At 56.9% G+C, this 22,435-nt stretch overlaps 2 protein-coding genes across 3 annotated transcripts in view; both read right to left on the bottom strand.

Moving 5' to 3' along the window:
* The window catches only part of DOK4 (docking protein 4), a 43,254-nt gene extending 30,685 nt beyond the window's left edge, over positions 1-12,569 (bottom strand). For both annotated transcript variants that reach the window (XM_075008454.1, XM_075008455.1), the window contains exon 1: positions 12,496-12,569. The gene's annotated coding sequence lies outside the window, so the exon portion shown is untranslated. The remainder of the gene's footprint in view (positions 1-12,495) is intronic.
* A 6,959-nt stretch (positions 12,570-19,528) lies between these two features.
* Positions 19,529-22,435, bottom strand: part of CCDC102A (coiled-coil domain containing 102A) — a 58,445-nt gene continuing 55,538 nt past the window's right edge. Inside the window, exon 9 of the mRNA XM_075009216.1 lies at positions 19,529-19,851. Within this exon, the coding sequence (XP_074865317.1) occupies positions 19,749-19,851 (103 nt within the window). The 3' untranslated portion in view covers positions 19,529-19,748. The remainder of the gene's footprint in view (positions 19,852-22,435) is intronic.

Below are 22,435 nucleotides of genomic sequence, written 5' to 3'. Positions count from 1 at the left end.
GCAGGCCAGCCTGGCTCTGGGGCACTGCCGGGGGAAGCGCGCAGCAGGTCGGTCTGGCTCTGGGGGCACTGCTGTGGGAAGCTTGCAGCAGGCCGGCCTGGATCTGGGGGCACTGCCGGGGGAAGCGCGCAGCAGGCCGGACTGGCTCTGGGGGCACTGCTGGCGGAAGCTCGCAGCAGGCCGGACTGGCTCTGGGGGCACTGCTGGCGGAAGCTCGCCACAGGCCGGGCTTGCTCTGGGGGCACTGCTGGCGGAAGCTCGCCACAGGCCGGGCTTGCTCTGGGGGCACTGCTGGCGGAAGCTCGCAGCAGGCCGGGCTTGCTCTGGGGGCACTGCTGGCGGAAGCTCGCAGCAGGCCGGGCTTGCTCTGGGGGCACTGCTGGCGGAAGCTCGCCGCAGGCCGGGCTTGCTCTGGGGGCACTGCTGGCGGAAGCTCGCAGCAGGCCGGGCTGGCTCTGGGGGCACTGCTGGCGGAAGCTCGCAGCAGGCCGGGCTTGCTCTGGGGGCACTGCTGGCGGAAGCTCGCAGCAGGCCGGGCTTGCTCTGGGGGCACTGCTGGCGGAAGCTCGCCGCAGGCCGGGCTTGCTCTGGGGGCACTGCTGGCGGAAGCTCGCCGCAGGCCGGGCTTGCTCTGGGGGCACTGCTGGCGGAAGCTCGCCGCAGGCCGGGCTTGCTCTGGGGGCACTGCTGGCGGAAGCTCGCCGCAGGCCGGGCTTGCTCTGGGGGCACTGCTGGCGGAAGCTCGCAGCAGGCCGGGCTTGCTCTGGGGGCACTGCTGGCGGAAGCTCGCCGCAGGCCGGGCTTGCTCTGGGGGCACTGCTGGCGGAAGCTCGCAGCAGGCCTGCCAGACTCGGGAGGGCTCTGCTGGGGGTTTGCCCCCTTTGCCCACCCGACTTCGCCAGGCACAGTGGAATTACACTGCATGGAACACGACTGGGGTTCTGGGACAAGCGCTTCGGGGTCTCTCATTGCCACCCAAGGGCCGTGCAAGGAACTCCCATTCACATTCCCCCCCAAAGATCTGCCGGAGCGATAACGGCGTTCCCAGCACATGCTGCTCCGAACTCGCTGGCGCCGTGGCCGGGCTCACCAACCCCTGGAGAAGGCGGACAAATGCCAGAGACAGGGCGGAGATACCAGCACATGGACAGATGGCACAGAACAATTACTGGCACGCGGCCAGATCTGCCCTGTGCCGGTGCCAGGGTAGCCAAGGGCGGGAGGCCATTGTTACATTACCAGCTCCCAGGGATCCCACGCACACCCAGGGCCAAACAGCAATCAGCTGCCACCTGCTGCAGCGACAGCCTGTGCTTACAACAGGATCCTACCCCCGTCCGCGCAGTTTTGGTTTTAGTCCGATCTCTATTCCGGGGGAGGGCAGACGGTCCTTGAGGTTTGCCGCTGGGAGCTTTCCAGGCGCCCCAGCTACACCCGGCTCCTTTCCGCTGAGGACCCCAGGGAGCGGAGCCCGCCAGGCAGCCCTGCCCCGAGCCCCGGGGTGGAGTGTGGGCGTAACCAGCCCGGCCTTGCACGGCTGGCTCCGAGGGTGGATGGGTTATTAACGCCAGCAGCTGGGTGGATTTCCTGGCGCCAGCTCTGCTTAGGCGAATCGGAATCGGGTTACCCGGGCAAGCGTGAAGATCCTGGTGGCAGCGGTGGGAGCAGAGCGCCAGGGAGGAATTCTTGGCCCCAGGCAAGAATCATCAGAGCTAGAAAAACACTTTTACCACCCAAGTGCCAGGTAGTGAAGGAAGGCCAGTTCCTGTGCTGGGGGCAGGGAGACCAGGGGTTAGGCCGGGATGTTCGCTCTGCCAGATTCGACAGCAGGGCAGCATTAATTAATCGCGCCGAGCACTCGAGTCTCTAATGAGGAACAGATGGGCGGGTTTGCTTGGCACGCGCAGACAACCAGCATGGATATGCAAAGAGCTCAAGCGTGGTTGGGCAGATTCCCCCTGGCTCCTCCATCTCAGCCACCTCCTACCTGTCTAACTGTCCACCTCTCTGCTGGCCAGCAAGGCCTCCAGCCTGTCTCACCAGCCCCTGAAAGCCAGGGATGAAACCTTTCTTTCCTCGCTTCTCCCTCTCTTTCCTTTGGGTCCATCTCCTGAAGCCTCAAAGTCAGTCAGTCACTATTTTCTGCAGCGATCGTAGATAAACCGGCCTGGGCAAAGCTGCAATCAACCCAAAATTACTCATCCCAAACCTCTTAACTTCCGTTAAGTCATCCTTCTACTCACATGCTACAGGCTGGACCTCTCTAATCCAGAACTCTCTTGTGCAGCCACCTTTCTAATCCGGTATGGTTTTAGTGAGCCAAACCACCACTTATCATGGATGTGACCAAGTTTCCCGCAGTCCCATAAAGTTTGTTTCCAGCCACCAGTCGTGGCTCTCAGTGTTCTGTGATGTTATTTAGCAGCGATTCACCCCAAATGTCTTCTACGAGTCCAGTAAGCCATGGAAGTGTCGACGCTGCTGCTAAACTATATTGACCTCCCATCGTCTGGCAAATTCTCTCATCCGGCACCAGTCAGGTCCCAAGGGTGCCGGATTAGAGAGGTTCAACCTGTACCTGACTTTGGCTATGGCCAGCAGGGAAACTGTTGTTAACCCCCAAGCAAGCAGTACTGTTCGCTGACCTACTGCTGCAGCCTGTTCCAGAGTGGAGGCTCAGGTCCTTCTGAGGGAGACATTACTTTTGTTCTTTTTTTGCACGGTTGTTCCTTAATCACATGATGGAAACTCTCCAGCACCAGCGATGTTGAGGACCAGACTTAAATTCTGTGGTCCAGAGGCGTCTCAACAGGAAACGTGCAGAAATCAGAGCCTGAGAAGTCCCTGATCTCCCAGTCGCTAACCCGACTAAACCCTATACAGCTTTTGCCAGGAGGAGGTCGAAGATGTGAGGGACCATCCTCTGGGGTTTGCTCGAAATCGAACTATTGGGGTCAACGGTCGACCCCTGTACTCCTCGATCTCGTGAGGCATAAGGGAGGGTCAATGGGAGACTGACCTCCGTCAGTGAGGATGGCCACATAAGCTAAGCAAGATCTAATTCAAAGCTTAGCACAAGTGATTGACCCGAGGTCCTAAAATTTCTGTAACGCGTAGCTTGCGATAAACTAGTATAACACAGAAACGCAAAGTAATTCTTTTGGTTTCTATAACTATGGAGAAACCACATTTACATAATAGACCTATTAGGATGCAAATAGTATTTACTTGCAACTGGAACCTGAATTATGGTCCCTTTGGAATGACAAACATGGGCAAAGGGGCTGACTCCTAAATCAACCGTGTTCCTGGGTGAGCGGGGATGTAAGGAAAAAGGCATCTAAAAGATGGGCAGGCAGAGCCCTTGGTGGAGTGCCAGAGAGCGTTCCAAGAAGGAGGTAGGAAAAACGTTCCCCTCGGCCTCTGAGGATGGAACAAGGAGCAATGGGCTTAAACTGCAGCCAGGGAGGTTTAGGTTGGACATTAGGAAAAAGTTCCGAACTGTCAGGGTGGTCAAACTGTGGAATAAATTGCCAAGGGAGGTTGTGGAATCTCCATCGCTGGAGACATGTAAGAGCAGGTTAGACAGGCAGCTATCAGGGACGGCCCAACCGGTGCTTGGTCCTGCCATGAGGGCAGGGGCCTGGACCATGATGACCTCTCGACGTCCCTTCCAGTTCTCGAGTTCTACGATTCTAGGCTAAGTCGATTGCAGATAAGTGGATTCTAGCTACACAACTGCCGTAGCCAGAACTGCGTATCTGCAATCGCCTTCCGGGTCTAGTATAGACCTTGTCACAGACGTCAAAGGCTCGGGTGGGCGGGTGCCTCGGGTGTGTTTTTAGGGGAACTGTCGAAGGAGGAGGCGTGTGGGGCCAACGTCCCCCGTTCCTGTCCACCGGCTGTAATTCCCCAGATGCTTCCGGGATTGTTTTCCGACATGGGCAAACGGCAGCGCCCCACTGCTGGCAGCCCAGCATTTCAGACCAATCGTACAACCACGAACTAGCGGGTGCAGCCCGGACCTCTGAGCAACCCTAGAAAAACAAACCAGCCTTGGCACAACCTTCCCATACTCTGCAACCCAGGGTTAGGAGCTGCCCTGCCACGGCCAGCTAAAAGGCACGCGCCTCGCCGTTCATGACTACCCCCACCAGAATGAGCCAGTGGGCCCCACACAGGAGGGGGGGAAGCTAACAGAGACAGAATGAGGGCCTTTTCCTGCGTCCGTTCGGCCCTTGAGAAACCCGCCGCCCCTCTGCGTCTGGGAGTCTGCGGCCCAGCCGGCTCTCTGACAGCGTGAGGTTCTCAATGCACACCATGTAAAGCACTCCCAGACCGTTCATGCAAAGACAGACCGAGTCTCTGCTCCAGCCTCAGCTGAGAGCCAGCTGGCTTTTTTGCTGCAGCTCTAGAGGCTCCTGTTCCAGAGATCCCAGGTTCAAGCCCGCCTGGTGGCGGTTACGCACAGGCACCAGATCCAGCAGCCTTAGAGACAGGAGGCCTCCCCATGCACCAGAAAGGCAAGGACAGTGCCAGCTTTCCCTGGGCATTCCCTCTGTTCTTTGTGGCTGCTGCCAGCAACACCCCAGCCACAATCGCATCTGGGGGCGGGGAACAATGGGTTTGTGACAGGGATGCTTATTCCTGAGAGCCTGAGCCTGACCAGTGCAGTGCTGGGTCCCCTGAATGCTCCACAAAGCCAAAAGGGAGGAACGGTGCTCAGGAGCCAGCACCAACCTCATTTCCTATGGGCCGTCAAGCAGGCAAGAGACCGTCACGTGACCCGGTTCCCTGTCCCTGTCCCGCACAGCACCCAGCAGCCTGGAATCCGATCAGCGTTCGCTGTAAGTTGACAGCTTGGGCCTCCACCCACAAGAGATTCAAATGCTGCCCAGCCCAGGTTGCCAACCATCAGTAAATTTACAGACAGGCCGTAAAAAATTAGCTGAAACTGGATGTGTCCGTAAAGTCGGTAAAAAACTTTAGGTGTCCATAAACTTCATAAAAGTGCAATAAAATTTCAAAAACCAGCAATTATTCTACAGCAATTAAATTTCAGGGGCAACTACTTCAGCTCTGGTTAACAGTGTCAGGGTCGGACGTACGATCACAAACTGGGAAACTCCCAGGAGCACGACTGACTAAATGAAAGCGAGTTAAACAGCATCTTGTTCTTGTGAGGTAGGAATGACAGTGATTACCTTTCACTTCTGGCCATTTATGTTGTCTGAATGCAGTATAAAAATTACATCTGTAGGAAATTTGTCTGTCCGTAAATGTTTCCCATTTTGTCCGCAAAGGAAATTTCTGGGGGCTGGCCGCCAGCTGCTTCGCAGAGCGCTCCCAGCCATCAGTGTGTGTTGTGGTGCACGTACCTGGGTGCACATAATAAAATTTATTTCACCCATGGACAGAAAAAAAAAAATAGCGGTCACGCTGGTTCTGAGCCAGGCCTGGCAATCGCACTGCACACACAGCCTCTCTTAACGATCCCCAATCAGCACAGAGCCAAGGGGCAGGAGGTGATATAGACCTACTACTCTTAGGCCAGCCCTGAAGAAGGGCTCTGCGTAGCGCGATGGCTCATCCCTCTCGCCAGCAGGAGTTAGCCCAGTGAAAAGATACTCCCTTCCCATCCGGTCTCTCTCCAGGACTGGATTCTGGCCACTGCGTCCTGCAGCCAGCCGAAGCCAGCAAGTGTCTCTCTGGCTTCCAACAGGCAACTGCCTTCTACCGCAACCACCACCCTGCCTGCTCCAGCCCAGCCGGAGCCTCTCGCAATCCGTCCTGGAGCCTGCGAGTTAAATAATTAATGCCGTCCAAAGCTATCGTCAACCAACAGAACTACTCGGAAGCCAAACACCGCCAGCTTGGTTTCGCGTGCAGGAGGCGTGGTGGGGTGTATCTCCGGTCCAGGGAATCCGAAGCTGATCCCCATCAAAGATCAGAGCCATGGTAGGTAACAACCTGTCCTTGCTGCTGGCCTCTTTGGCTAGCCCTTGATTCCTGTCCCTGGGTTCAGCACAACAGCTAGAATGCAGAACGACACTGTGGAGTACCTTGTCGAGCTTTTCTAACATTCCCATTTTACAGCTAGGCAAACTGAGGCACCGAGCTATGATGTGACTTGCCCAAGATCACCCAGCGGACCAGTGGCAGAGACAAGACTGGAACATGGGTCCCCGGAGCTCAAATTATAATCACTGGGGGGAAACCTGCCTCTCTCATAGAGAGCTCTAGAAGGCCAGCACTATAACTGTGCCTGAATATGGGAGCTGGTCATTCCTCCCTGTGGCCCCACCTCACAGTGCCTGGCCCCTGTACTGCTGGTACCACAGGTGCACATCTTTCAGCCATGACCCCAACCGCTAGGACAGCCGGGGCAGCTGCCCGACTTTCCCAGGATTCGCAGACACGGACAGGAAGCTGCTAGCTCAGGATACACACCCGGCTGGCTTGCAAAAAACAGCTGCTACGTGCTGTGGCAGTTTTGCTCAAGCGATCTGGCCAACTGCGGGGGACCTCCACTTGCTCCGGCCCCCCGATCCCCGATCCACGGCCGACTGCAGGGACCCAACTCACCGCAGGTTGCTGGAACCAAGTCGGCGGTGAGAATCCTCAACGGCTTTTGAATGCCGTGGAGTTGGGGCTCTGGCAGCTGGGGCCTGGCGGGCGTGTGAGGGGCTTGAGTAGCAGCATTAATGGGCTTGATGTCAGAGAAAGTGATTTGCTCACGCTCGAGCAGGGAGCCGGCAGGGCCTCCTTTATAGCGCAGCGACAACCTGTGACCGAACAGCTTCATCCTGACAGCGTAACGCCACGTTCCTGAACAAGCAGGACCCATCCCGTTCAGCACCTTGCAGCCAGCTCTCCCAGCTCCACAGAGGGCCCCGCACGCAGAAAGGGATGCTCAGCACCTTTGAATGGGGCCCAGGCGGAGCGCTGGTAGCTGGATGAGGGAGAAAGAGCCAGCCCAAGCGGGGGACGGAGTTTCTGGGCCACAAGGGGTCTGAGTAGCATCCCCCGAACACGTACTGCTTGGCCAGGCCTGTTACTTCTCCATGTGTGCTGAATTCTGCTGCCCAGGCAGAGCTGGAATCAAAGCCCCCCGGATGCCAGCGTACTGGGCACCCACCGCCTGTCTCTCTTGCTGGTTAGGTCGCACGTGTTTCCTCCTGTCCTGTAGCAACCTGAGGTGGGTGCCTCAGTTTCCCTAGCATAGCATCAGTACCGAGTGGTAATGGGAGTTCCAGAGTGAGAACTTCTCCCATGTAGGCAATGGGGCTCCAGACTCTTTGTAACTCAGGCAACCAGGTGACGCCTCCCCCCAAAACAGGGCAGAGGAGGAAGGCAGGATCTGGCTGGTTGGAATTGGAACTGGGCTCGTGAGTGGGGCAGTCTGGTCTGGCTGGAGAGGGAGGAAGGGGACCAGGGCCTGGCTCGGGGACCCCCTCTGGGCCCCTCTCCCCAAGACAGACGGTACTGACAGCTTCTCTTGTTATTTCTGGTTCCTTGTAAAATAAAAGGCCTCTAAAAAGCCAAACTCTTTTAAACCGACTTCTGAGCATGACGTGCGGCAAATTATCAGTATGACGCCCCCGCCCCCGCAGGCTCATGCTCCGCCAATCTAGGCCCAGGCCAAAAGCCTTCCGCGAACAAACTGGTTTGGGAAGCGTTGGGCTGGACAAGGTGGACCTCCCGCGGGCCGGCAAATTCTTTCGCTCCGCACCGGTCAGGTCCCGAGGATGCTAGAGGTTTAACCTGCACGGCGGGGTCCCTGCCCGCCCTCCTCCTTGGGAGCCCAGCGCCTGGGCTCTCCCTGGGCAGATTGCTTTCCAAGCCAACAGCCGCCCAGGAATTCTGCAGATTCACAGACAACCGGGAGAGAAAAGAGCCTGCAGCAGGGGAGCTTATCTTATCAGAGGCCTTTGGAAAGGCCTCAGCCCTGCTGTGGGCCCCCTGCCCCCAGCACAGTGGTCTTATCAGCCTCTCTCCTGCGCTGGGAATTAACAGCCACACTTCCTGCTGGCTGCCCGGCTGGCCCCATCCTATCACCCACTGGGGACCTTCAGCTGGGGTTGTGGGAACTGCCTGTGGGCTATTGTCTCCACTGCAGTCACATCCTCCAGCAACAGGATCTCAGCCCCCAACTCCAACCACTGCAACGCATTATTAAAGACCTACAACCTATCCTTGATCAGGTTGCCACACTCCAGAAGGCCTGAGGTGACGGGCCTGTTCTCTCCTACAGGCAACCTCCCAACCTCATGAGGATCCTCACCAACAGCCACAGACTATACCCCAGAACACCAGTCCTGGGACTTGTCCTTGCAACAAAGCCCGCTGCCAGCTTTGTCCACATATCTTCTCCGGAGATACCATCACTGGACCTAACCAGGTTACTCACAGAATCACGGGCACATTCTCATGTTCCTCAACTAACATCATATGTGCCAACAATGCCCAGATGCTTTGCATATTGGACAGACTTCAAACTCCTTTAGACAGAGTTAATGGGCACAAAACAGACTTTAAAACACTCCTGATCCACAAACTGGTCAGCCAGCGTTTTAACGGAGTGGGCCGTTCTGCTAATGACTTAAGAGTCTGCGTTTTACTGAAGAATTTTCACACCACTATTGAAAGGGAGGCAGCCGAACTGTCTTTTATATTCCAATTCGACACATTAACACGTGGTTTGAACCGGGATGGGAATTTTCTGAGTCACTATAGGGGCTCATTTGCATACTTGGCTCAATCTAATTCTTGACCTTCTCCCCCTTCTGCCCCTCTACTCTCTGATTTGCTCACCTTGATCATTTTTTTTCTGATTTGTCCACCCTGATTACTGTTTTTGGTTCCCTGGACCTTAAATATCGAGTCTGTTCTGGTCTGGCTATGGTCTGAAGAAGTGGGTCTGTCCCACGAAAGCTCAGCACCTAATAAATTAGTCTGTTACTCTTTAAAGTGCTACTGGACTGCTTTTTTGTTAGGATCTTAGCAGGGTGTGATACACGAGGAGGGGGCAGGCAGAGAGGTGAGAAGAGGAGACAGATTCCTTAAGCCATGCACTGGGGGAGGAAGATTCTAACACACACATATCTCATAGTGCTGGAAGGGATCTCAGGAGGTCTTCAAGTCCAGTCACCTGCCGTCTTGGCAGGACCAAGCCCCATCCCTTTTTACCCCCTTCCCTAAATGACCCCCTCAAGAGCTGAATTCACAACCCTGGGTTTAGCAGGCCAATGCTCAAACCACGGAGCTAAAACCTGGGACCCTGCAGCACTCTGTGATGTGGAAGACTCTCAAGCAAACTACATGGACCCACTCCAAGCGAGACCAACTCACAGCAGTCAACATAGGCTCTGCTGTCTCTTGGGATGCTTCTCGGCTCACCCATGTGCCTTCATCCCCTGCCTGCCTCACTGCCTCAAGAAAAAACAGGGCAAATTCTGCACCTGGTTACGCCCTGCCTGCTCATCAGCTCTGCCTCTGATTCACTCTGAGACCTTGGATAAACCACTTAACTGCTCCGCGCCTCAGCTTCTCTGTTTGCACCCTGGGGATACCACCCGGATGTGTTCCGAGTCTCAATTCATTCCCAAGTCCAAAGGGCTTTGAGACCCTAGAATAGACAGTGCTGTGGGGAGGTGGAACATTATTGGCTGATTTTGGGGAGCTGGGCGTAGATTGGTTTGATCAGGGAGGGGAAGAGATCCAGGCTGCTGGCCTGAATTCACTGATGTGCAAGGACCGGATAAGAACATAACATAGGAACGGCCACATTGGGTCAAACCAAATATCCATCTAGCCAAATCTCCTGTCCGCCAACAGAGGCCAATGCCAGATGGCCCAGGGGGAGTGAACAGAGAAGGTAATTACCAAAACGATCCCCCTCCTGTCATCCATTTCCAGCCTCTGACAAACAGAGGCAGGGACACCGTTCCCACCCAGCCTGGTTAACAGCCACTCCACGAACCTATCGAGTTCAGTGCTTCCCCAAGTGTGGTATGTGTGCCACCAGGGACACACGAAAGGATTTCAAGGGGTGGCGGCAGAAAATAAATGACTAAAAACCAGGAGCTAAGTACTGGGACGGCACTGGGAGAGGGGGTACGCCCATAAGGGCAAAGTCCCCACAGGGGTATGCAAATGTTTTAAGTTTGGGAAACAAGGTGCTAACTCATCAATCGACCCAGCAAGACTCAGCCCCCAAAAAGATCCTCTCAGATGAGCGAACCCCACTGTGGGCCAGGTGCATTAGAGACGGATCAGTGGCCAAGGTCACCGAGGTCACAAAAGGGTCACCTCCCATCTGGAGCACACCTGTGGGGGAGCATCACCCACACGTGGCGTGCGGAGGTGGGAGGACTGCTCCAAGCCGGGCAACTTCAGCAAGGTGTGAAACCCAGAGCGCCCACCCAGGTCTTTCTCCTGAGGCTGCTGTAGAAAGAGGAGAGACCTTCATCAGGACCGAGGAGGAAGGGAAAGGTCTGGGGAAGTTCAGGAGAACTTCCAGCTGTGGGACTTCTTTAAAAGAAACAGCCCCTCCACACCCCGCAGAAGAGATGGAAAAGAACATCCTGGTTCCCCCAGGAAGACGCTCTGATCCTGGCCGCCCCAGAGCAGCGGTATCCCCGTTCCTGGGGGTCTCCTGGGCGGTACAACCATTCATCAAGACTTTGCCCAGTTACACTGCAGGCTGCAGAAAAAGCACTAAGGAAGTCGAAAGCACCTGGTATTTGCCGCTGTGAGAAGACAGGCCCCTGGGCGAACAGGACCATGGGTCTGACCCAAGGTGGCCGTCCTGACGTTCTAAGCCAGGACAAACGAACGTTTCCTCTCGCTCTACGCGCCGAGAGACTCTCCCTTCTGGGCTCTGCGTCCCATACACCCGCAAGGGAGCGCGCAGCTCTGGGCCAGGCCGTGCAGCTGGCGAGTGGATGGTGAAATGAGAGTCAGCAGCTGCTCCCGCTGGGCAGGTCTGACTTTGCGAGCCGGCGGTTTGGAGGGGAGGTGGAACTTCAGGGTGCACGTGAAAATCCCATTCCTGAAAGAACAGTCCCCTGGGGAGGCCCAGAGCTGCTCTGATCAGGGTCCCCAACAGTGGGGGCAGGAGGGCGGCCCTGATCTCCTCCGGCACAGTGGAGGCAGGGGTGGTGGCTACCAGGGAGGGGCCCTGATCCCATAGCAGAGTGGTGGTTACCAGGGGGCTGATCCGGGCCCCCCATAGCCCAGCGGTGGTTACCTGGTGGGGCCTGATCCGGGTCCCCACTTACCACAGTGGTGGTTACCGGGGGAGCTGATCCAGGCCCCCCATAGCACAGAGGTGGTTACTCGGGGGGGCTGATCCGGGCCCCCCATAGCACAGCGGTGGTTACCGGGGGGGCTGATCTGGGCTCCCCATAGCACAGCGGTGGTTACGGGGAGGGGGGACTGATCCAGGCCCCCCATAGAACAGCTGTGGTAATGTGGGGGGGGGGCTGATCCGGACCCCCCATAGCACAGCGCTGGTTACCGGGGGCGGGGGCTGATCCAGGCCCCCCATAGCACAGCGTTGGTTACCGGAGGGGGGGGGCTGATCCGGGCCCCCCATAGCACAGCGCTGGTTACTGGGGGGCGGGGGGCTGATCCGGGCCCCCCATAGCACAGTGCTGGTTACCGGGGGGGGCTGATCCGGGGCCCCCATAGAACAGCGCTGGTTACCGGGGGGGGCTGATCCGGGGCCCCCATAGCACAGCGCTGGTTACCGGGGGGGGGCTGATCCGGGGCCCCCATAGCACAGCGCTGGTTACCGGGGGGGGGGGCTGATCCGGGGCCCCCATAGCACAGCGCTGGTTACCGGGGGGGAGGCTGATCCGGGGCCCCCATAGCACAGCGCTGGTTACCAGGGGGGGGCTGATCCGGGCCCCCCATAGCACAGTGCTGGTTACCGGGGGGGAGGGCTGATCCGGGCCCCCCATAGCACAGCGCTGGTTACTGGGGGGGGGGGCTGATCCGGGCCCCCCATAGCACAGCGCTGGTTACTGGGGGGGGGGCTGATCCGGGCCCCCCACAGCACAGCGCTGGTTACCGGGGGGACTTATCCGGGCCCCCCATAGCACAGCGCTGGTTACCGGGGGGGGGGGGCTGATCCGGGGCCCCCATAGCACAGCGCTGGTTACCGGGGGGGCTTATCCGGGGCCCCCATAGCACAGCGCTGGTTACCGGGGGGGGGCTGATCCGGGGCCCCCATAGCACAGCGCTGGTTACCGGGGGGGGGGCTGATCCGGGGCCCCCATAGCACAGCGCTGGTTACCGGGGGGACTTATCCGGGGCCCCCATAGCACAGCGCTGGTTACCGGGGGGGACTTATCCGGGGCCCCCATAGCACAGCGCTGGTTACCGGGGGGGGGGGCTGATCCGGGGCCCCCATCAGAGACAGGGGCGGGGGCGGGGGCTGCGGCGGGGGCCCCGATCCAGGTCCCACCCTTGGCGCCCGGCGGCTCTTACCTGCCCGGCCCCGGCGCTCCCGGCTCCGAGCCCGCCGCGCCCCGGCTCCACGGGCCCGCGGCCGCCCGGGCAGGGGCGGGGCGGGGCGGGGCGGGGCCGGGCCGCTGGCAGAGCGCAGCGCCCTGGCTCCGCCGGTCCCGGGCACGCCGTATTCCTCCGAGGAGAGGGGCAGCCCAATTCCCCGCTCGGAGGCGCCCCGCGAACTGTGGGCGCACCCCGCGCCCTCCCCTGCCCGGGGCCGAGTTTGGGTGGAGCCTGCAGGCTCCCCGGAGGTGGGGCCGGCTCTGACCCCACAGGCCGAGAGTCCCTGCCCCCACTGAGAGCGCCCTCTGGAGAGCCAGCGAGGCTTATGGCCCCATTGCACAGCGGGGAAACTGAGGCACGGGACGATTAAGTGAGTCTGCCTCAGGGACAGGGAGCGTCATTCATTATTCTTCCCAGAGCCCCGTCGTGCCAGGCGCTGTACAGACTCAGGCTCATAGTCCCCAGGGGCCGCCTCGGGACACAAGCATTAAGGTTGGGAGGGTCTCTGCACGCTGGCCCCGCCCCAACGCCCCAGCTCTGCAGCGCCTATTGGCTGGGAACAGTGGCCAAGGTGGAGCCCCCCTGCCCGCTCACCCCAACCCCAAGCCATTGCCAGAGGGGTGGGTGGGTGGCTTTGGGAGCCACCTGAGGTACGCGCTCACCCTCCCATCTCCCTGCACCCCCTGCCCCAGTCCAGAGCCCCCCCCCCGCCCCAACCTCTGTCCCAGAGCCTGCCCCCTGCACCTCCTCCCACCCCAGCCTCAGGATGGTGAGTGCAGGTTGGGGAGAGGTGATGGAGTGGTCCTGGAGTGGAGGCTCTGAGATGGGGTGGGGTGGGGGCGTGGCCTCGGAGAAGGGGCGGGATGGGGGCGTGGCCTCAGAGAAGGGGCAGGGCGAGGATTTGCCCAGTTAGGCAGCTGGCAGTGTCCCATGTGCAGATGGCAGCTTGCTGGGGAGGAGCCAGCACCGGCGAAGCACACCCAAAGGTTGGGGGGAGTCACATCCCTGCAGGTGCGGGGCGGGGGTGCGGGGTGTCCATCGACTTCTGCCCCATGGCCTGGACTTGCCTCCGTCAGGGCTGGTCACTCCCTATGCGCTGGCCGCACTCGGAAGACAGGACACTGGGCTAGATAAGACCTTTGCTGGGACCCAGCCTGGCCGGCCTTACGTCCCAACCAAGCTGGATGGAGCCTAGGCCCCTGCCACCTCGAGGTCCCAGCTGCCCCGTGCCGTTCGAGCTGACGTCCATGCCCAGCAGCACCGATGGCAGCGTGACTGGCCCCTTTAGGAGGACGTTCCCTGGTTACCTGTCCCCCCACTGGTCGTAAAGGGAGACGCCAGCAGGAGAAGACTGGCTGGCTGTCCACCCACCCACCCAGTGACTTTGCCCCACCCAGGAAGGCGCGCCAGGCCTGCGGGAGACACCAGAGCAGAGTGGAGGTTTCTGGGTTGTGCTGGTGGGCGTGGAGGGTTGCTTTGAATTTTGCCTGCATGACAAAGTGGCGGTGGGTGAGGATTATATCCCCCTGGTTAGGCGGCCTGTGTTTCCTCCTCTCTCTAGCAACCTGAGGTGCGTGCCTCAGTTTCCCTAGGCACAGCGCATAGCGGCGAGCGGCGTTTCGCTATGGCGACTTCTCACACGTAGGCAATGGCTCTCCAGGCTCTTTGTAACCTAGGCAACCAGGTGGCACCTTTCTTCGCCAGGAAAACAGGACAAAGGAGGAGGAGGCGTACGCACGCAGCATTCACAACTTCAGAGCACCTGGGATTTATATACAGGCAATAAACCATTTACTGTCTTATTCTCTATCCCTTAATGGTTTCCAGCATTCTGCTTGCTTCTTTGCCTGCTGCGGCACATTGATGGGTGTTTTCAGAGGACTATTCCCAGTGACTCCAGGATCTCTCTTGTGAGCGTAACAGCTAATTTGGTCCCCATTTTTTATACATCTCGCTGGGATTACGCGTTACTTTGCCTTTATCAATATTGAATTTCCTCTGCCATTTTTTGACCAGTCACCTAGTTATGCGAGACCCTTCGGAAGCTTTTCACACTCAGCGTTAGACTTATCTTGAGCAGTTTAGTATCATCGGCAAATTTTGCCACCTCACTTCTGACCCCTTGCTCCAGATCGTTTATGAACATGTTGAACAGGATTGGGACCAGTACAGCCCCTTTGGGGACACCACTGGTTACCTCTCTCCATTCTGAAAACACACCATTTATCCCATTGTTTTCTATCTTTTAATCAGTTGTGAGTCCATTAGAGGACCTTTTTTCTTCTATGACAATTTATTTTGCTTAAGAGCCTTTGGTGAAGGATCTTGTCAAAGGCTTTCTGGAAATCTAAGTATCCACTGAATCACCTTTTCCACGTGCTTGTTGACCCCCTCAAAGAATTCCGGTAGATTGGTGAGGTATGACTTCCCTTTACAAAAGCTACGTTACTCTTCCCCAATCAATTATTTTGATGTACGTAATCAAAACAAAAAGCAGTCAAGTAGCACTTTAAAGACTAGCAAAATAGTTTATTAGGTGAGACTCAAACTTTGAGTCTGTTCTGGTCTGGCTATGGTCTGAAGAAGTGGGTCTGTCCCACGAAAGCTCACCTAATAAACTATTTTGCTAGTCTTTAAAGTGCTACTTGACTGCTTTTTGTTTTGATAATGTATAGACTAGCACGGCTTACTCTCTGTTACTATTTGACATACGTGTTTGACAATATTGTCCTTTACTGTCTTTTTAACCAGTTTGTTAGGTACCAAAGTCAGACTTAAGAGCCTGTAATTGCCAGGATCACCACTGGAGCCCTTTTTGAAAATTGACATCACATTTCTTATTTGCCAGCTATTTGAAACAGAAACTGATTTAAAGGACAGGTTACAAACCACAATTAGTAATTCAGCAATTTCACATTTGAGGTCTTCGAGCACTCTTGGGTGAATGCCATCTGGTCCTAGAGACTTATTACTGTTTAGTTTATTAATTTTTTTCCCAAATGACACCTCAATCTGGGACGGTTCCTCAGATTTGTCACCTAAAAAGAATGGCTCAGGTTAGGGCATCTCGGTCCTCAGTCATGAAGGATGGATGTGTGGACTGAAGACCCATATAGTCGGGAGTGCAGCCAGGTTGTAACCAGGCCCCAGGACTGGACCTCTAACCAGGCACACACCAAAAGAATAATTGAGACCCAGTATCAGTCCCCAGCCAGACATGCACCAGGGCAATAGCTGGAGCCCAGGATCAGTTCCCAGCTGGGCCCCTGTCTGAGAGTAATCAGAGCCCAGGATGGGCCCACATCCAGACAGTGATCAGGAACCAGGATTGGGCCCCCACCAAGCATCCCCCAGGGCAGGTTTCATGAGGCAGAGGAGGGGAGAAGAGGGAACAATCCCTCGTGGTAGAGCAGTGGGGCGCTGCCTGCAGCCCATGAGGAGAAGCCGCTGGGGGGCTGCCAGACCTCTTTATCTTAAGTCCGCAGGTACCCGCAGCTCCCATCGGTAGCAGTTTTCTGTTCCTGGCCAATGAGAGCTGCGGGGAGCAGTGGGAGCAAGGTGGCTTTTCAGCCACCTAACCTGGCCAGCTGTGTGCAGCCGGTACTTCGCGGGTCGCCCACGCTACCAGACAGTGTTTGATTGTCTAACACCCCAAGTCCAGGCCGGCCCAGATCAGGGCCCTGCTTCCCACCCAGGCGTACAGACTCAGCCGTATGGTGGGGTGAAGGACACCGGGCTGACCTGTCCTCTTGGTCCCTCCGCCCCCAGTGAGAGCTGGGGAAAGCCAAGGGATGGGAGGGCAGAGATGGATGAGGGCTGAGTCAGCGGTTACACCGAGTACAGCAGGCCCGTCTGGGTCCCCGGAGGGCCCAACTGGGAGGTGCTGTGTCAGCCCTCCAGGGAGCCTGCCTTTCGGCCACCTGTCACTTTAATAGAGACGGATGAGGCGGCAGAGAGAAAAAGAAGCAGCCACCGGCACAGCAGGACTGCCTGCAGCAGCTTTGCAAAGAGCTCAGCCTAGCATACTTCTTAACCCTGCATGCGCTGTAGTCTCGTGTCGAGGCAGAGAGGCAGGTATCCGGGCTGGGCTTCTGCCAGGCCAGTGACAAAGCAAAGCCTGGAGGTCTCCACACAGTGGGGCGGGAAAACTTGTCTCTTCCTCCTGGGAAAAAGAAGCCAGCCCCTGTGTTCTCGCAGGGCGAGGGCTCCCCCCTCAATCCACTTCCCGGTATAGAATCGTAGAACACTGGAACTGGAAGGGACCTTGAGAGACCTCATGGCAGGACCAAGAATTGGCCAGACCATCCCTGGTAGGTGTCCACCTAACCTGCTCTTAAATATCTCTGACGTTACAGAAGGAGAGAAGTCGGTTGGATATCAGGAATAACTACTTCCCCAGGCGGATGGTGAAGCACTGGAATGCGTCACACAGAGGTGGTGGATTCTCCATCTCTGGAGGTTTTTAAGTCCTGGCTTGACATAGTCCTGGCTGGGATGCCTTAGTTGGGGTTGTATCAGAGAAGTAGCCGTTATTAGTCTGTATCTTCGAGAACAAGAAGAAGTCCTGTGGCAGCTTATAGACTAAAAGGTATTTAGGCCCACGAAAGCTTATGCTCCAAAATGCCTGTTAGTTTATAAGGTGTCGTAGGACTTCTTGTTGGGGTTGATCCTGCTTGAAGCAGGGGGCTGGACTAGATGACCTCCTGAGGTCCCTTCCAGGCAATTTATTCCAGTGGTTAACCACCTGACAGTTAGGAACTTTTTCCTAATGTCCAACCTACACCTCCCAGGAAGAGAGGGACTCTGTCCTTTCACAAATAACAAGCAGCCTTGCAGCACCTTAAAGACCTAACCAAGTTATTAGGTCCCGAGCTTCCATGGGTAAGACCCACTTCTTCAGATGATTGGAGCAGACAATTGGGCCCACACAATGTCCGATTCCCAAGGCCTTCTGTGGACAGCGAATGAAAGAATGCAGCACGTCTTATCCCCCCGCCCCATGGGACATAACAGCAGAGATCTGTCCACAGAAAGCCAGTCTGGATGCTCTGAGGGGCCCTCTGTCACCAGCCCGGGCTTCTGGGACACCAGGCAGCCCTGTCTGCTGCACTTTGGTTTGGTCGTTTTGTCGAGAGAGCGGCCGTGGGGTCCGGCCACACGCTGTCAACAGAGTGGACGGTTCGTGCAAAGTACCTGGTAATTCAGCACCGATCCGTCGGCAGAAGTTTCGTCGGCAGGCATCGTCCAGCAAAAACTTCTGTTGACAAATGGCTGTAATCTAGCCAGAGCTTTAGAATCCAGGAGGTATATAGCCAGGGGTCGGGGGAAAGATAAAAAAGCAGCGACCTGTCTCTAATAGCACCAGTAGATGAATCAAATTAAGCAGGATGGGTGCTGCTCCTGCGTGTACCAACTGTCCAGGGAGGTTAAAGGGCTCCCCTATAGGTTTATGGACACAGTGGTCCCTCCAGTTATTGGGGCGGGAAAGGGGGTTAAGCCTGGGGTGGGTTAGGGATGTGGGAGGGACAGGGGGTGGAGTTGAGCTGAGGCCGTGTGGCCCTGAGAGGGGCTGAGCTGCAGCCATGAAGGACGGTGAGCCGGAGCCGGGTCTGGGTCCGGGGGTGGAGGGGTGAGCCGGAGCTGGGTGCAGGATGGTTTGAATCGGGGCTGCTGGGGGGGATTTGGCCTCGGGCCGTGCAGGCCATGGAGGGTTGAGCCAGAGCCCGGGGGAGCAGGATTTTGAGTTGCGCTGAACTCACGTTAATGCCAGTTAAGCACAGCTCGAAATCGCACATTTCGAGGGATTACTGTATTCTAATTCCTGATGTCATAGTTACGGCCATTCGGCCTGTGGTACAGAGACTGGCCGATGTACGTGGCACACGCTGGCAGACAGGGCATTAGTGAATGTGCAGGTGTCTGGCCCCTGGTAGTGTGGTCGATGTGGTTAGAACCAGTGCGGGTGTCTCTAGTGTAGATACATGGACAGAGCTGGCAAAGGGGTTTGTGGCAGGGACAGGTTCGTGGCTTAGTGTTTCCGTGGTGCGGTGTGTGTCCTGCTGAGTATTGTCTTGGGGGGTGGGGGGCGGCTGTCTGACATGCTGGCGGGCTTTAAGCCGGGGGCTACAGCTGATGACAAGCGGTGTCCTGTTACCTTCCTTGCTGGGCCTGTCGTGAAGAAGGCGACTTCTGGGCACTCGTCCGGCTCTGTCTGTTTTTTTACTTCCCCAGGTGGGTCGTTGCGTCTTGCAAACGCTCGATGGAGATCCTGCAAGTTTTTGTCTCTGTCGGTGGGACTGGAGCCCAGGTGGTTGTGTCTTAGGGCTTGGCTGGGCTCAGTGGGCTGAATGATGCGTCTCAGGTGGGAGCGGGAGGTATGCAGGTAAGAACAGAAGCCAGTGGGTTTCCGGTATAGCGCATTGCAAGGTACAGGGCAGGGAGAGCTCCAGCCCCAGACTTAGCCCATTCTGAGGGCCCCTTCCTTCACTTCTGCCTGGTTGGGTGTCTCAGCTGATGCTCCTCTGGGCACCTGGCCCCAGGCCAGCAGAGGGAGGATAGCCCCATATCTGGAGCTGGGGGATGCAGGCCCTTTAGCTCACCCTGCTCCCCAGCTCCAAGGGCTGGCCTTCAAGGCGGACCTCCAAACTCACCCTTGAAGTCCTATCACAGCCCTGCTTGCGGCATCAAAACCAGGTGGAGGTCAGGCTGGATCTCTAGACAACGGACCTCCGGTGTCCTGCGGGGCCAGCCAGCCAGGGGCAACTCAGACCCTGCGCCGACCCTCCCGGCTCTGCCAGCCAGCGACCTTGCCCTAGAAGTCCGTGCTGAGTCCAGTTGTTTATGGCTGCTGACTTTGCTGTGTTGCTCCCCCTGCACTACCCTCTGATTTGTTTGGCCATAAAAAAAATTAATGTTCCCCACGAATAAAAACCAGGAGGGGCGGGCAGGGAGCAAATGCTTTTTAGACAATCAATTAAAAGCCGGAGAAAAGGGGATTAGCTCATTGAAACATCAATTTTTAATAAGATCGCATCTCGGCGTCCCTGTAAGCTCACTCTGATCTGCTCTGCCATTGTCTCTCTACATGTGTCCTGCGACACAGGCTGGCCGGCCGGCCAGGGACTCTCATGCAGCTGGGCTGCAGCGGTGGCTGGTGGTCTCACTGGCAAGCCATAGCGAGTGTGATTAAGCACCGGAGAAAACTGCCAAGGGAACCGGAACGCTCTTTATCACTTGATGTCCTCCAACCCAGACTGGCTGCCTGTTGGGAAGAGCTGGGACAGCCAGACATGAATTCCTGGGCTCAGCAGTGGTAACGGTGGATTTTCTGGCCTATAATATGCAGAAGGTCAGAGAGCTGGTTTAGTGAGCTCTGTTGGCCTTAAAACTCAATGGTTCGGCACAGCTCTGGCTTTTCAACTGCAGCAAAATTTTCACCAAAATTGAACTTTTTTTTTTCTTTTTGAAAATTTTGTGAATTTTTTTCATATATAGTGGAAAATTTCACCCATTCTCCCCCTTCCACTCTAACATACCCTCCAGGTAAATAAAGTCTGAGCGCCCTTGCTCCCGAATTCTCCCCCTCTGTGGCTTTAAAAAGAAAGCAAAAGCTAATGCTGTCACTGTTTTTCAGAGACTGAGGCGGACTGAGTGGATCTGGATGGAAAACAATTTGAATTTGTACTTGCAAGGAAATGACAGAGCAAGAAAGAACATAAGTAAAGTCCTCATGAGAGAGAGCCCGGTGTCCTCCTTCTGTCTCAATGCTGGCTGGAAAGCGCAGCCTCTGGCAAGGCCTTGAAGTGTCAAGGTGGAGGGCATGAAAATAAGATCACAACCAAGACATAGTTGCATATAGCATAAATGATAAGTCAGGCTGGAAGACAGGAGTGTGTATATTATTTACAGGCTAAGGCTAGTGGGGTTCAACAAGACACGGTCAGCTTCCCCTTCTCCAGCTGTGGAGAAGGGAAGCGGCCCTTATGTGTTCAAGGAAAGTGTGTGTGTGTGTGTGTGTGTGTGTGTGTGTGTGTGCTCACACTTAGTCTTGGCTCGGCTCAGGGGGTGGGGAAAGTTCCCACTGGGGCCAGGGGTAGAGTCATATGTAAACCAAGCTGATTCGGCCGTCGCTAATTACTCCTGGGGTTAACCCAGGTGGTCTGCAGAATACAGGTTGAACCTCTCTCATCCGGCACCCTCCGGACCTGACTGGTGCCTGACGAGAGAATTTGCAGGACCACGGGAGGTCAATGTTGCCTACACATTACTGACACTTGCGCCGCTTATGGGCTCGTAGAAGACACTTAGGGGTAAATTACAGCTGAACAGCAGCCCAGCACGCTGACAGCCAGGACTGGGGGCTGAAAACAAACTTTATGGGACCCTGGGAAACTTGGCCAAGTGGTCGTCCGGAGAACTCACATCATGCCGGATTACGGAGAGTTCCAGACTAGAGAAGCTCAAGCTGTACACAGTGCTGCACGCTGGCACGGGGCCGTTTGCTCGCCCGAGCCAGACAGCCCTGCTCCGCAGCATGGGGAGCAAAGAGATGGCTTTGACCCCCACACCCTGGCCCTGGGCCTGCTTCCTACAGGGTCTCTCGCTCTTGGTGCTGGTCACCACTGCAATGGAGGGGCCTGTTCTCTGCACCAGCCTGGGGGAAGGGCGCCGCAGGGAGCTCCCCTAACCCCAGCCTCTCCCAGCAGGAGGAGCCGCAGGGAGCAGGGCTGGGCGCTGATAGGCTCGGGGAAGGTTGGGGTGGGCCTCAGCCAAAGACCACCCGGCAGGACTCCTCCAGGGAGCAGACACAGCCTCTGAGAGCTCCCACCCTGGAGGGAGGCAGGACTAGGGTTGAGTGGGGAAGCTTAGTTGTGCATTCCTGGTAGCAGGCTTCACAGAGGTTCCTAGGTCCCAGGGAGGTGGAAGGATCTCCCTCACTGGAGATATGGAAGAGCAGGTTAGACAGACACCTATCAGGGATGGTCTAGATGGTGCTGGGTGCGACCATGAGCACGGGGGGACTGGACTTGCTGATCTCTCGGGGTCCCTTCCAGCTCTGGTGGTCTGTGATTCTATGAAACACAGGAACCCTTTGCTCTCCGCGTCGGCTGAATGCAAGACGGCCCGTCAGGGCCGAACCTGCCACCAGCGAGAGCAAAGGAAGGGACTGCACGGGATGTGGTGGAAGGAAGGCCACCGGAGGGACGTAAGAATTCCTGTCTGGAACAGCCTAGGCAGGCGGTGCTGGTTCTGCCCTGGTACAGGGTCGAGCTGGCCCCTTCCAGTCCTCGAATGCTAGGAGGTAGGATTTTTTTCTCTGACGTTGCTTCAATGGGCAACGGAGCCTCGGCCGGACCTCCACCACCTCTTCTGTTGGGAGCGATTTATGGCCTATGGCTGCCTTTCCTGGAAAACACGGTATGTTCAGAGTCAAGGCTTCTCCCTAGAAAGCCTCGCTCGCTTCCCTTCCCCCATCTCCAGGTGACACGTGCGGGATTCCTGAGGGCTGAGCTCGCCCTGTGCAAACAAGGGCGAGAGGAAGACCCAGCCCCGTAATTACCCTGCCTGCCAGACGCTATCTTGGTTTAGGTGCCGAGGAGTCTGGAGCGAAATACCCTGTTGCATTCCAGGTCCCCTGCGTGTCTGGCACCGGCCAGGCTGGGGAGTTGCCTGGTGCAGGAAGGTAGCGCAGCAGCTTTGAGGATTAGGGGCTCGATTAATCCTGGAGGGAAGGCCACCAGATCTGATGGGCTCAGCATCTCCTGGAGGCAAGCGCCAACACGGGGCAAGGCAGCCAGATGTGTGTCCATCTCCCCCAAGGGGTGTGGGGTTTCTAAGAACGCCTGCCAAAGTAGAGCTGCTTCACCCCTCCCAGAGCGCCTCCTGCTGGGGGAAGCTGGGCATTGCCCTGCGTTGA

This window comes from Carettochelys insculpta, chromosome 14, assembly GCF_033958435.1.
Source record: "Carettochelys insculpta isolate YL-2023 chromosome 14, ASM3395843v1, whole genome shotgun sequence".
Taxonomy (NCBI): Eukaryota; Metazoa; Chordata; order Testudines; family Carettochelyidae; genus Carettochelys; species Carettochelys insculpta.
The sequence above is the reverse complement of the archived record's forward strand: the minus strand, read 5'-3'. Positions and strand labels throughout refer to the sequence as shown.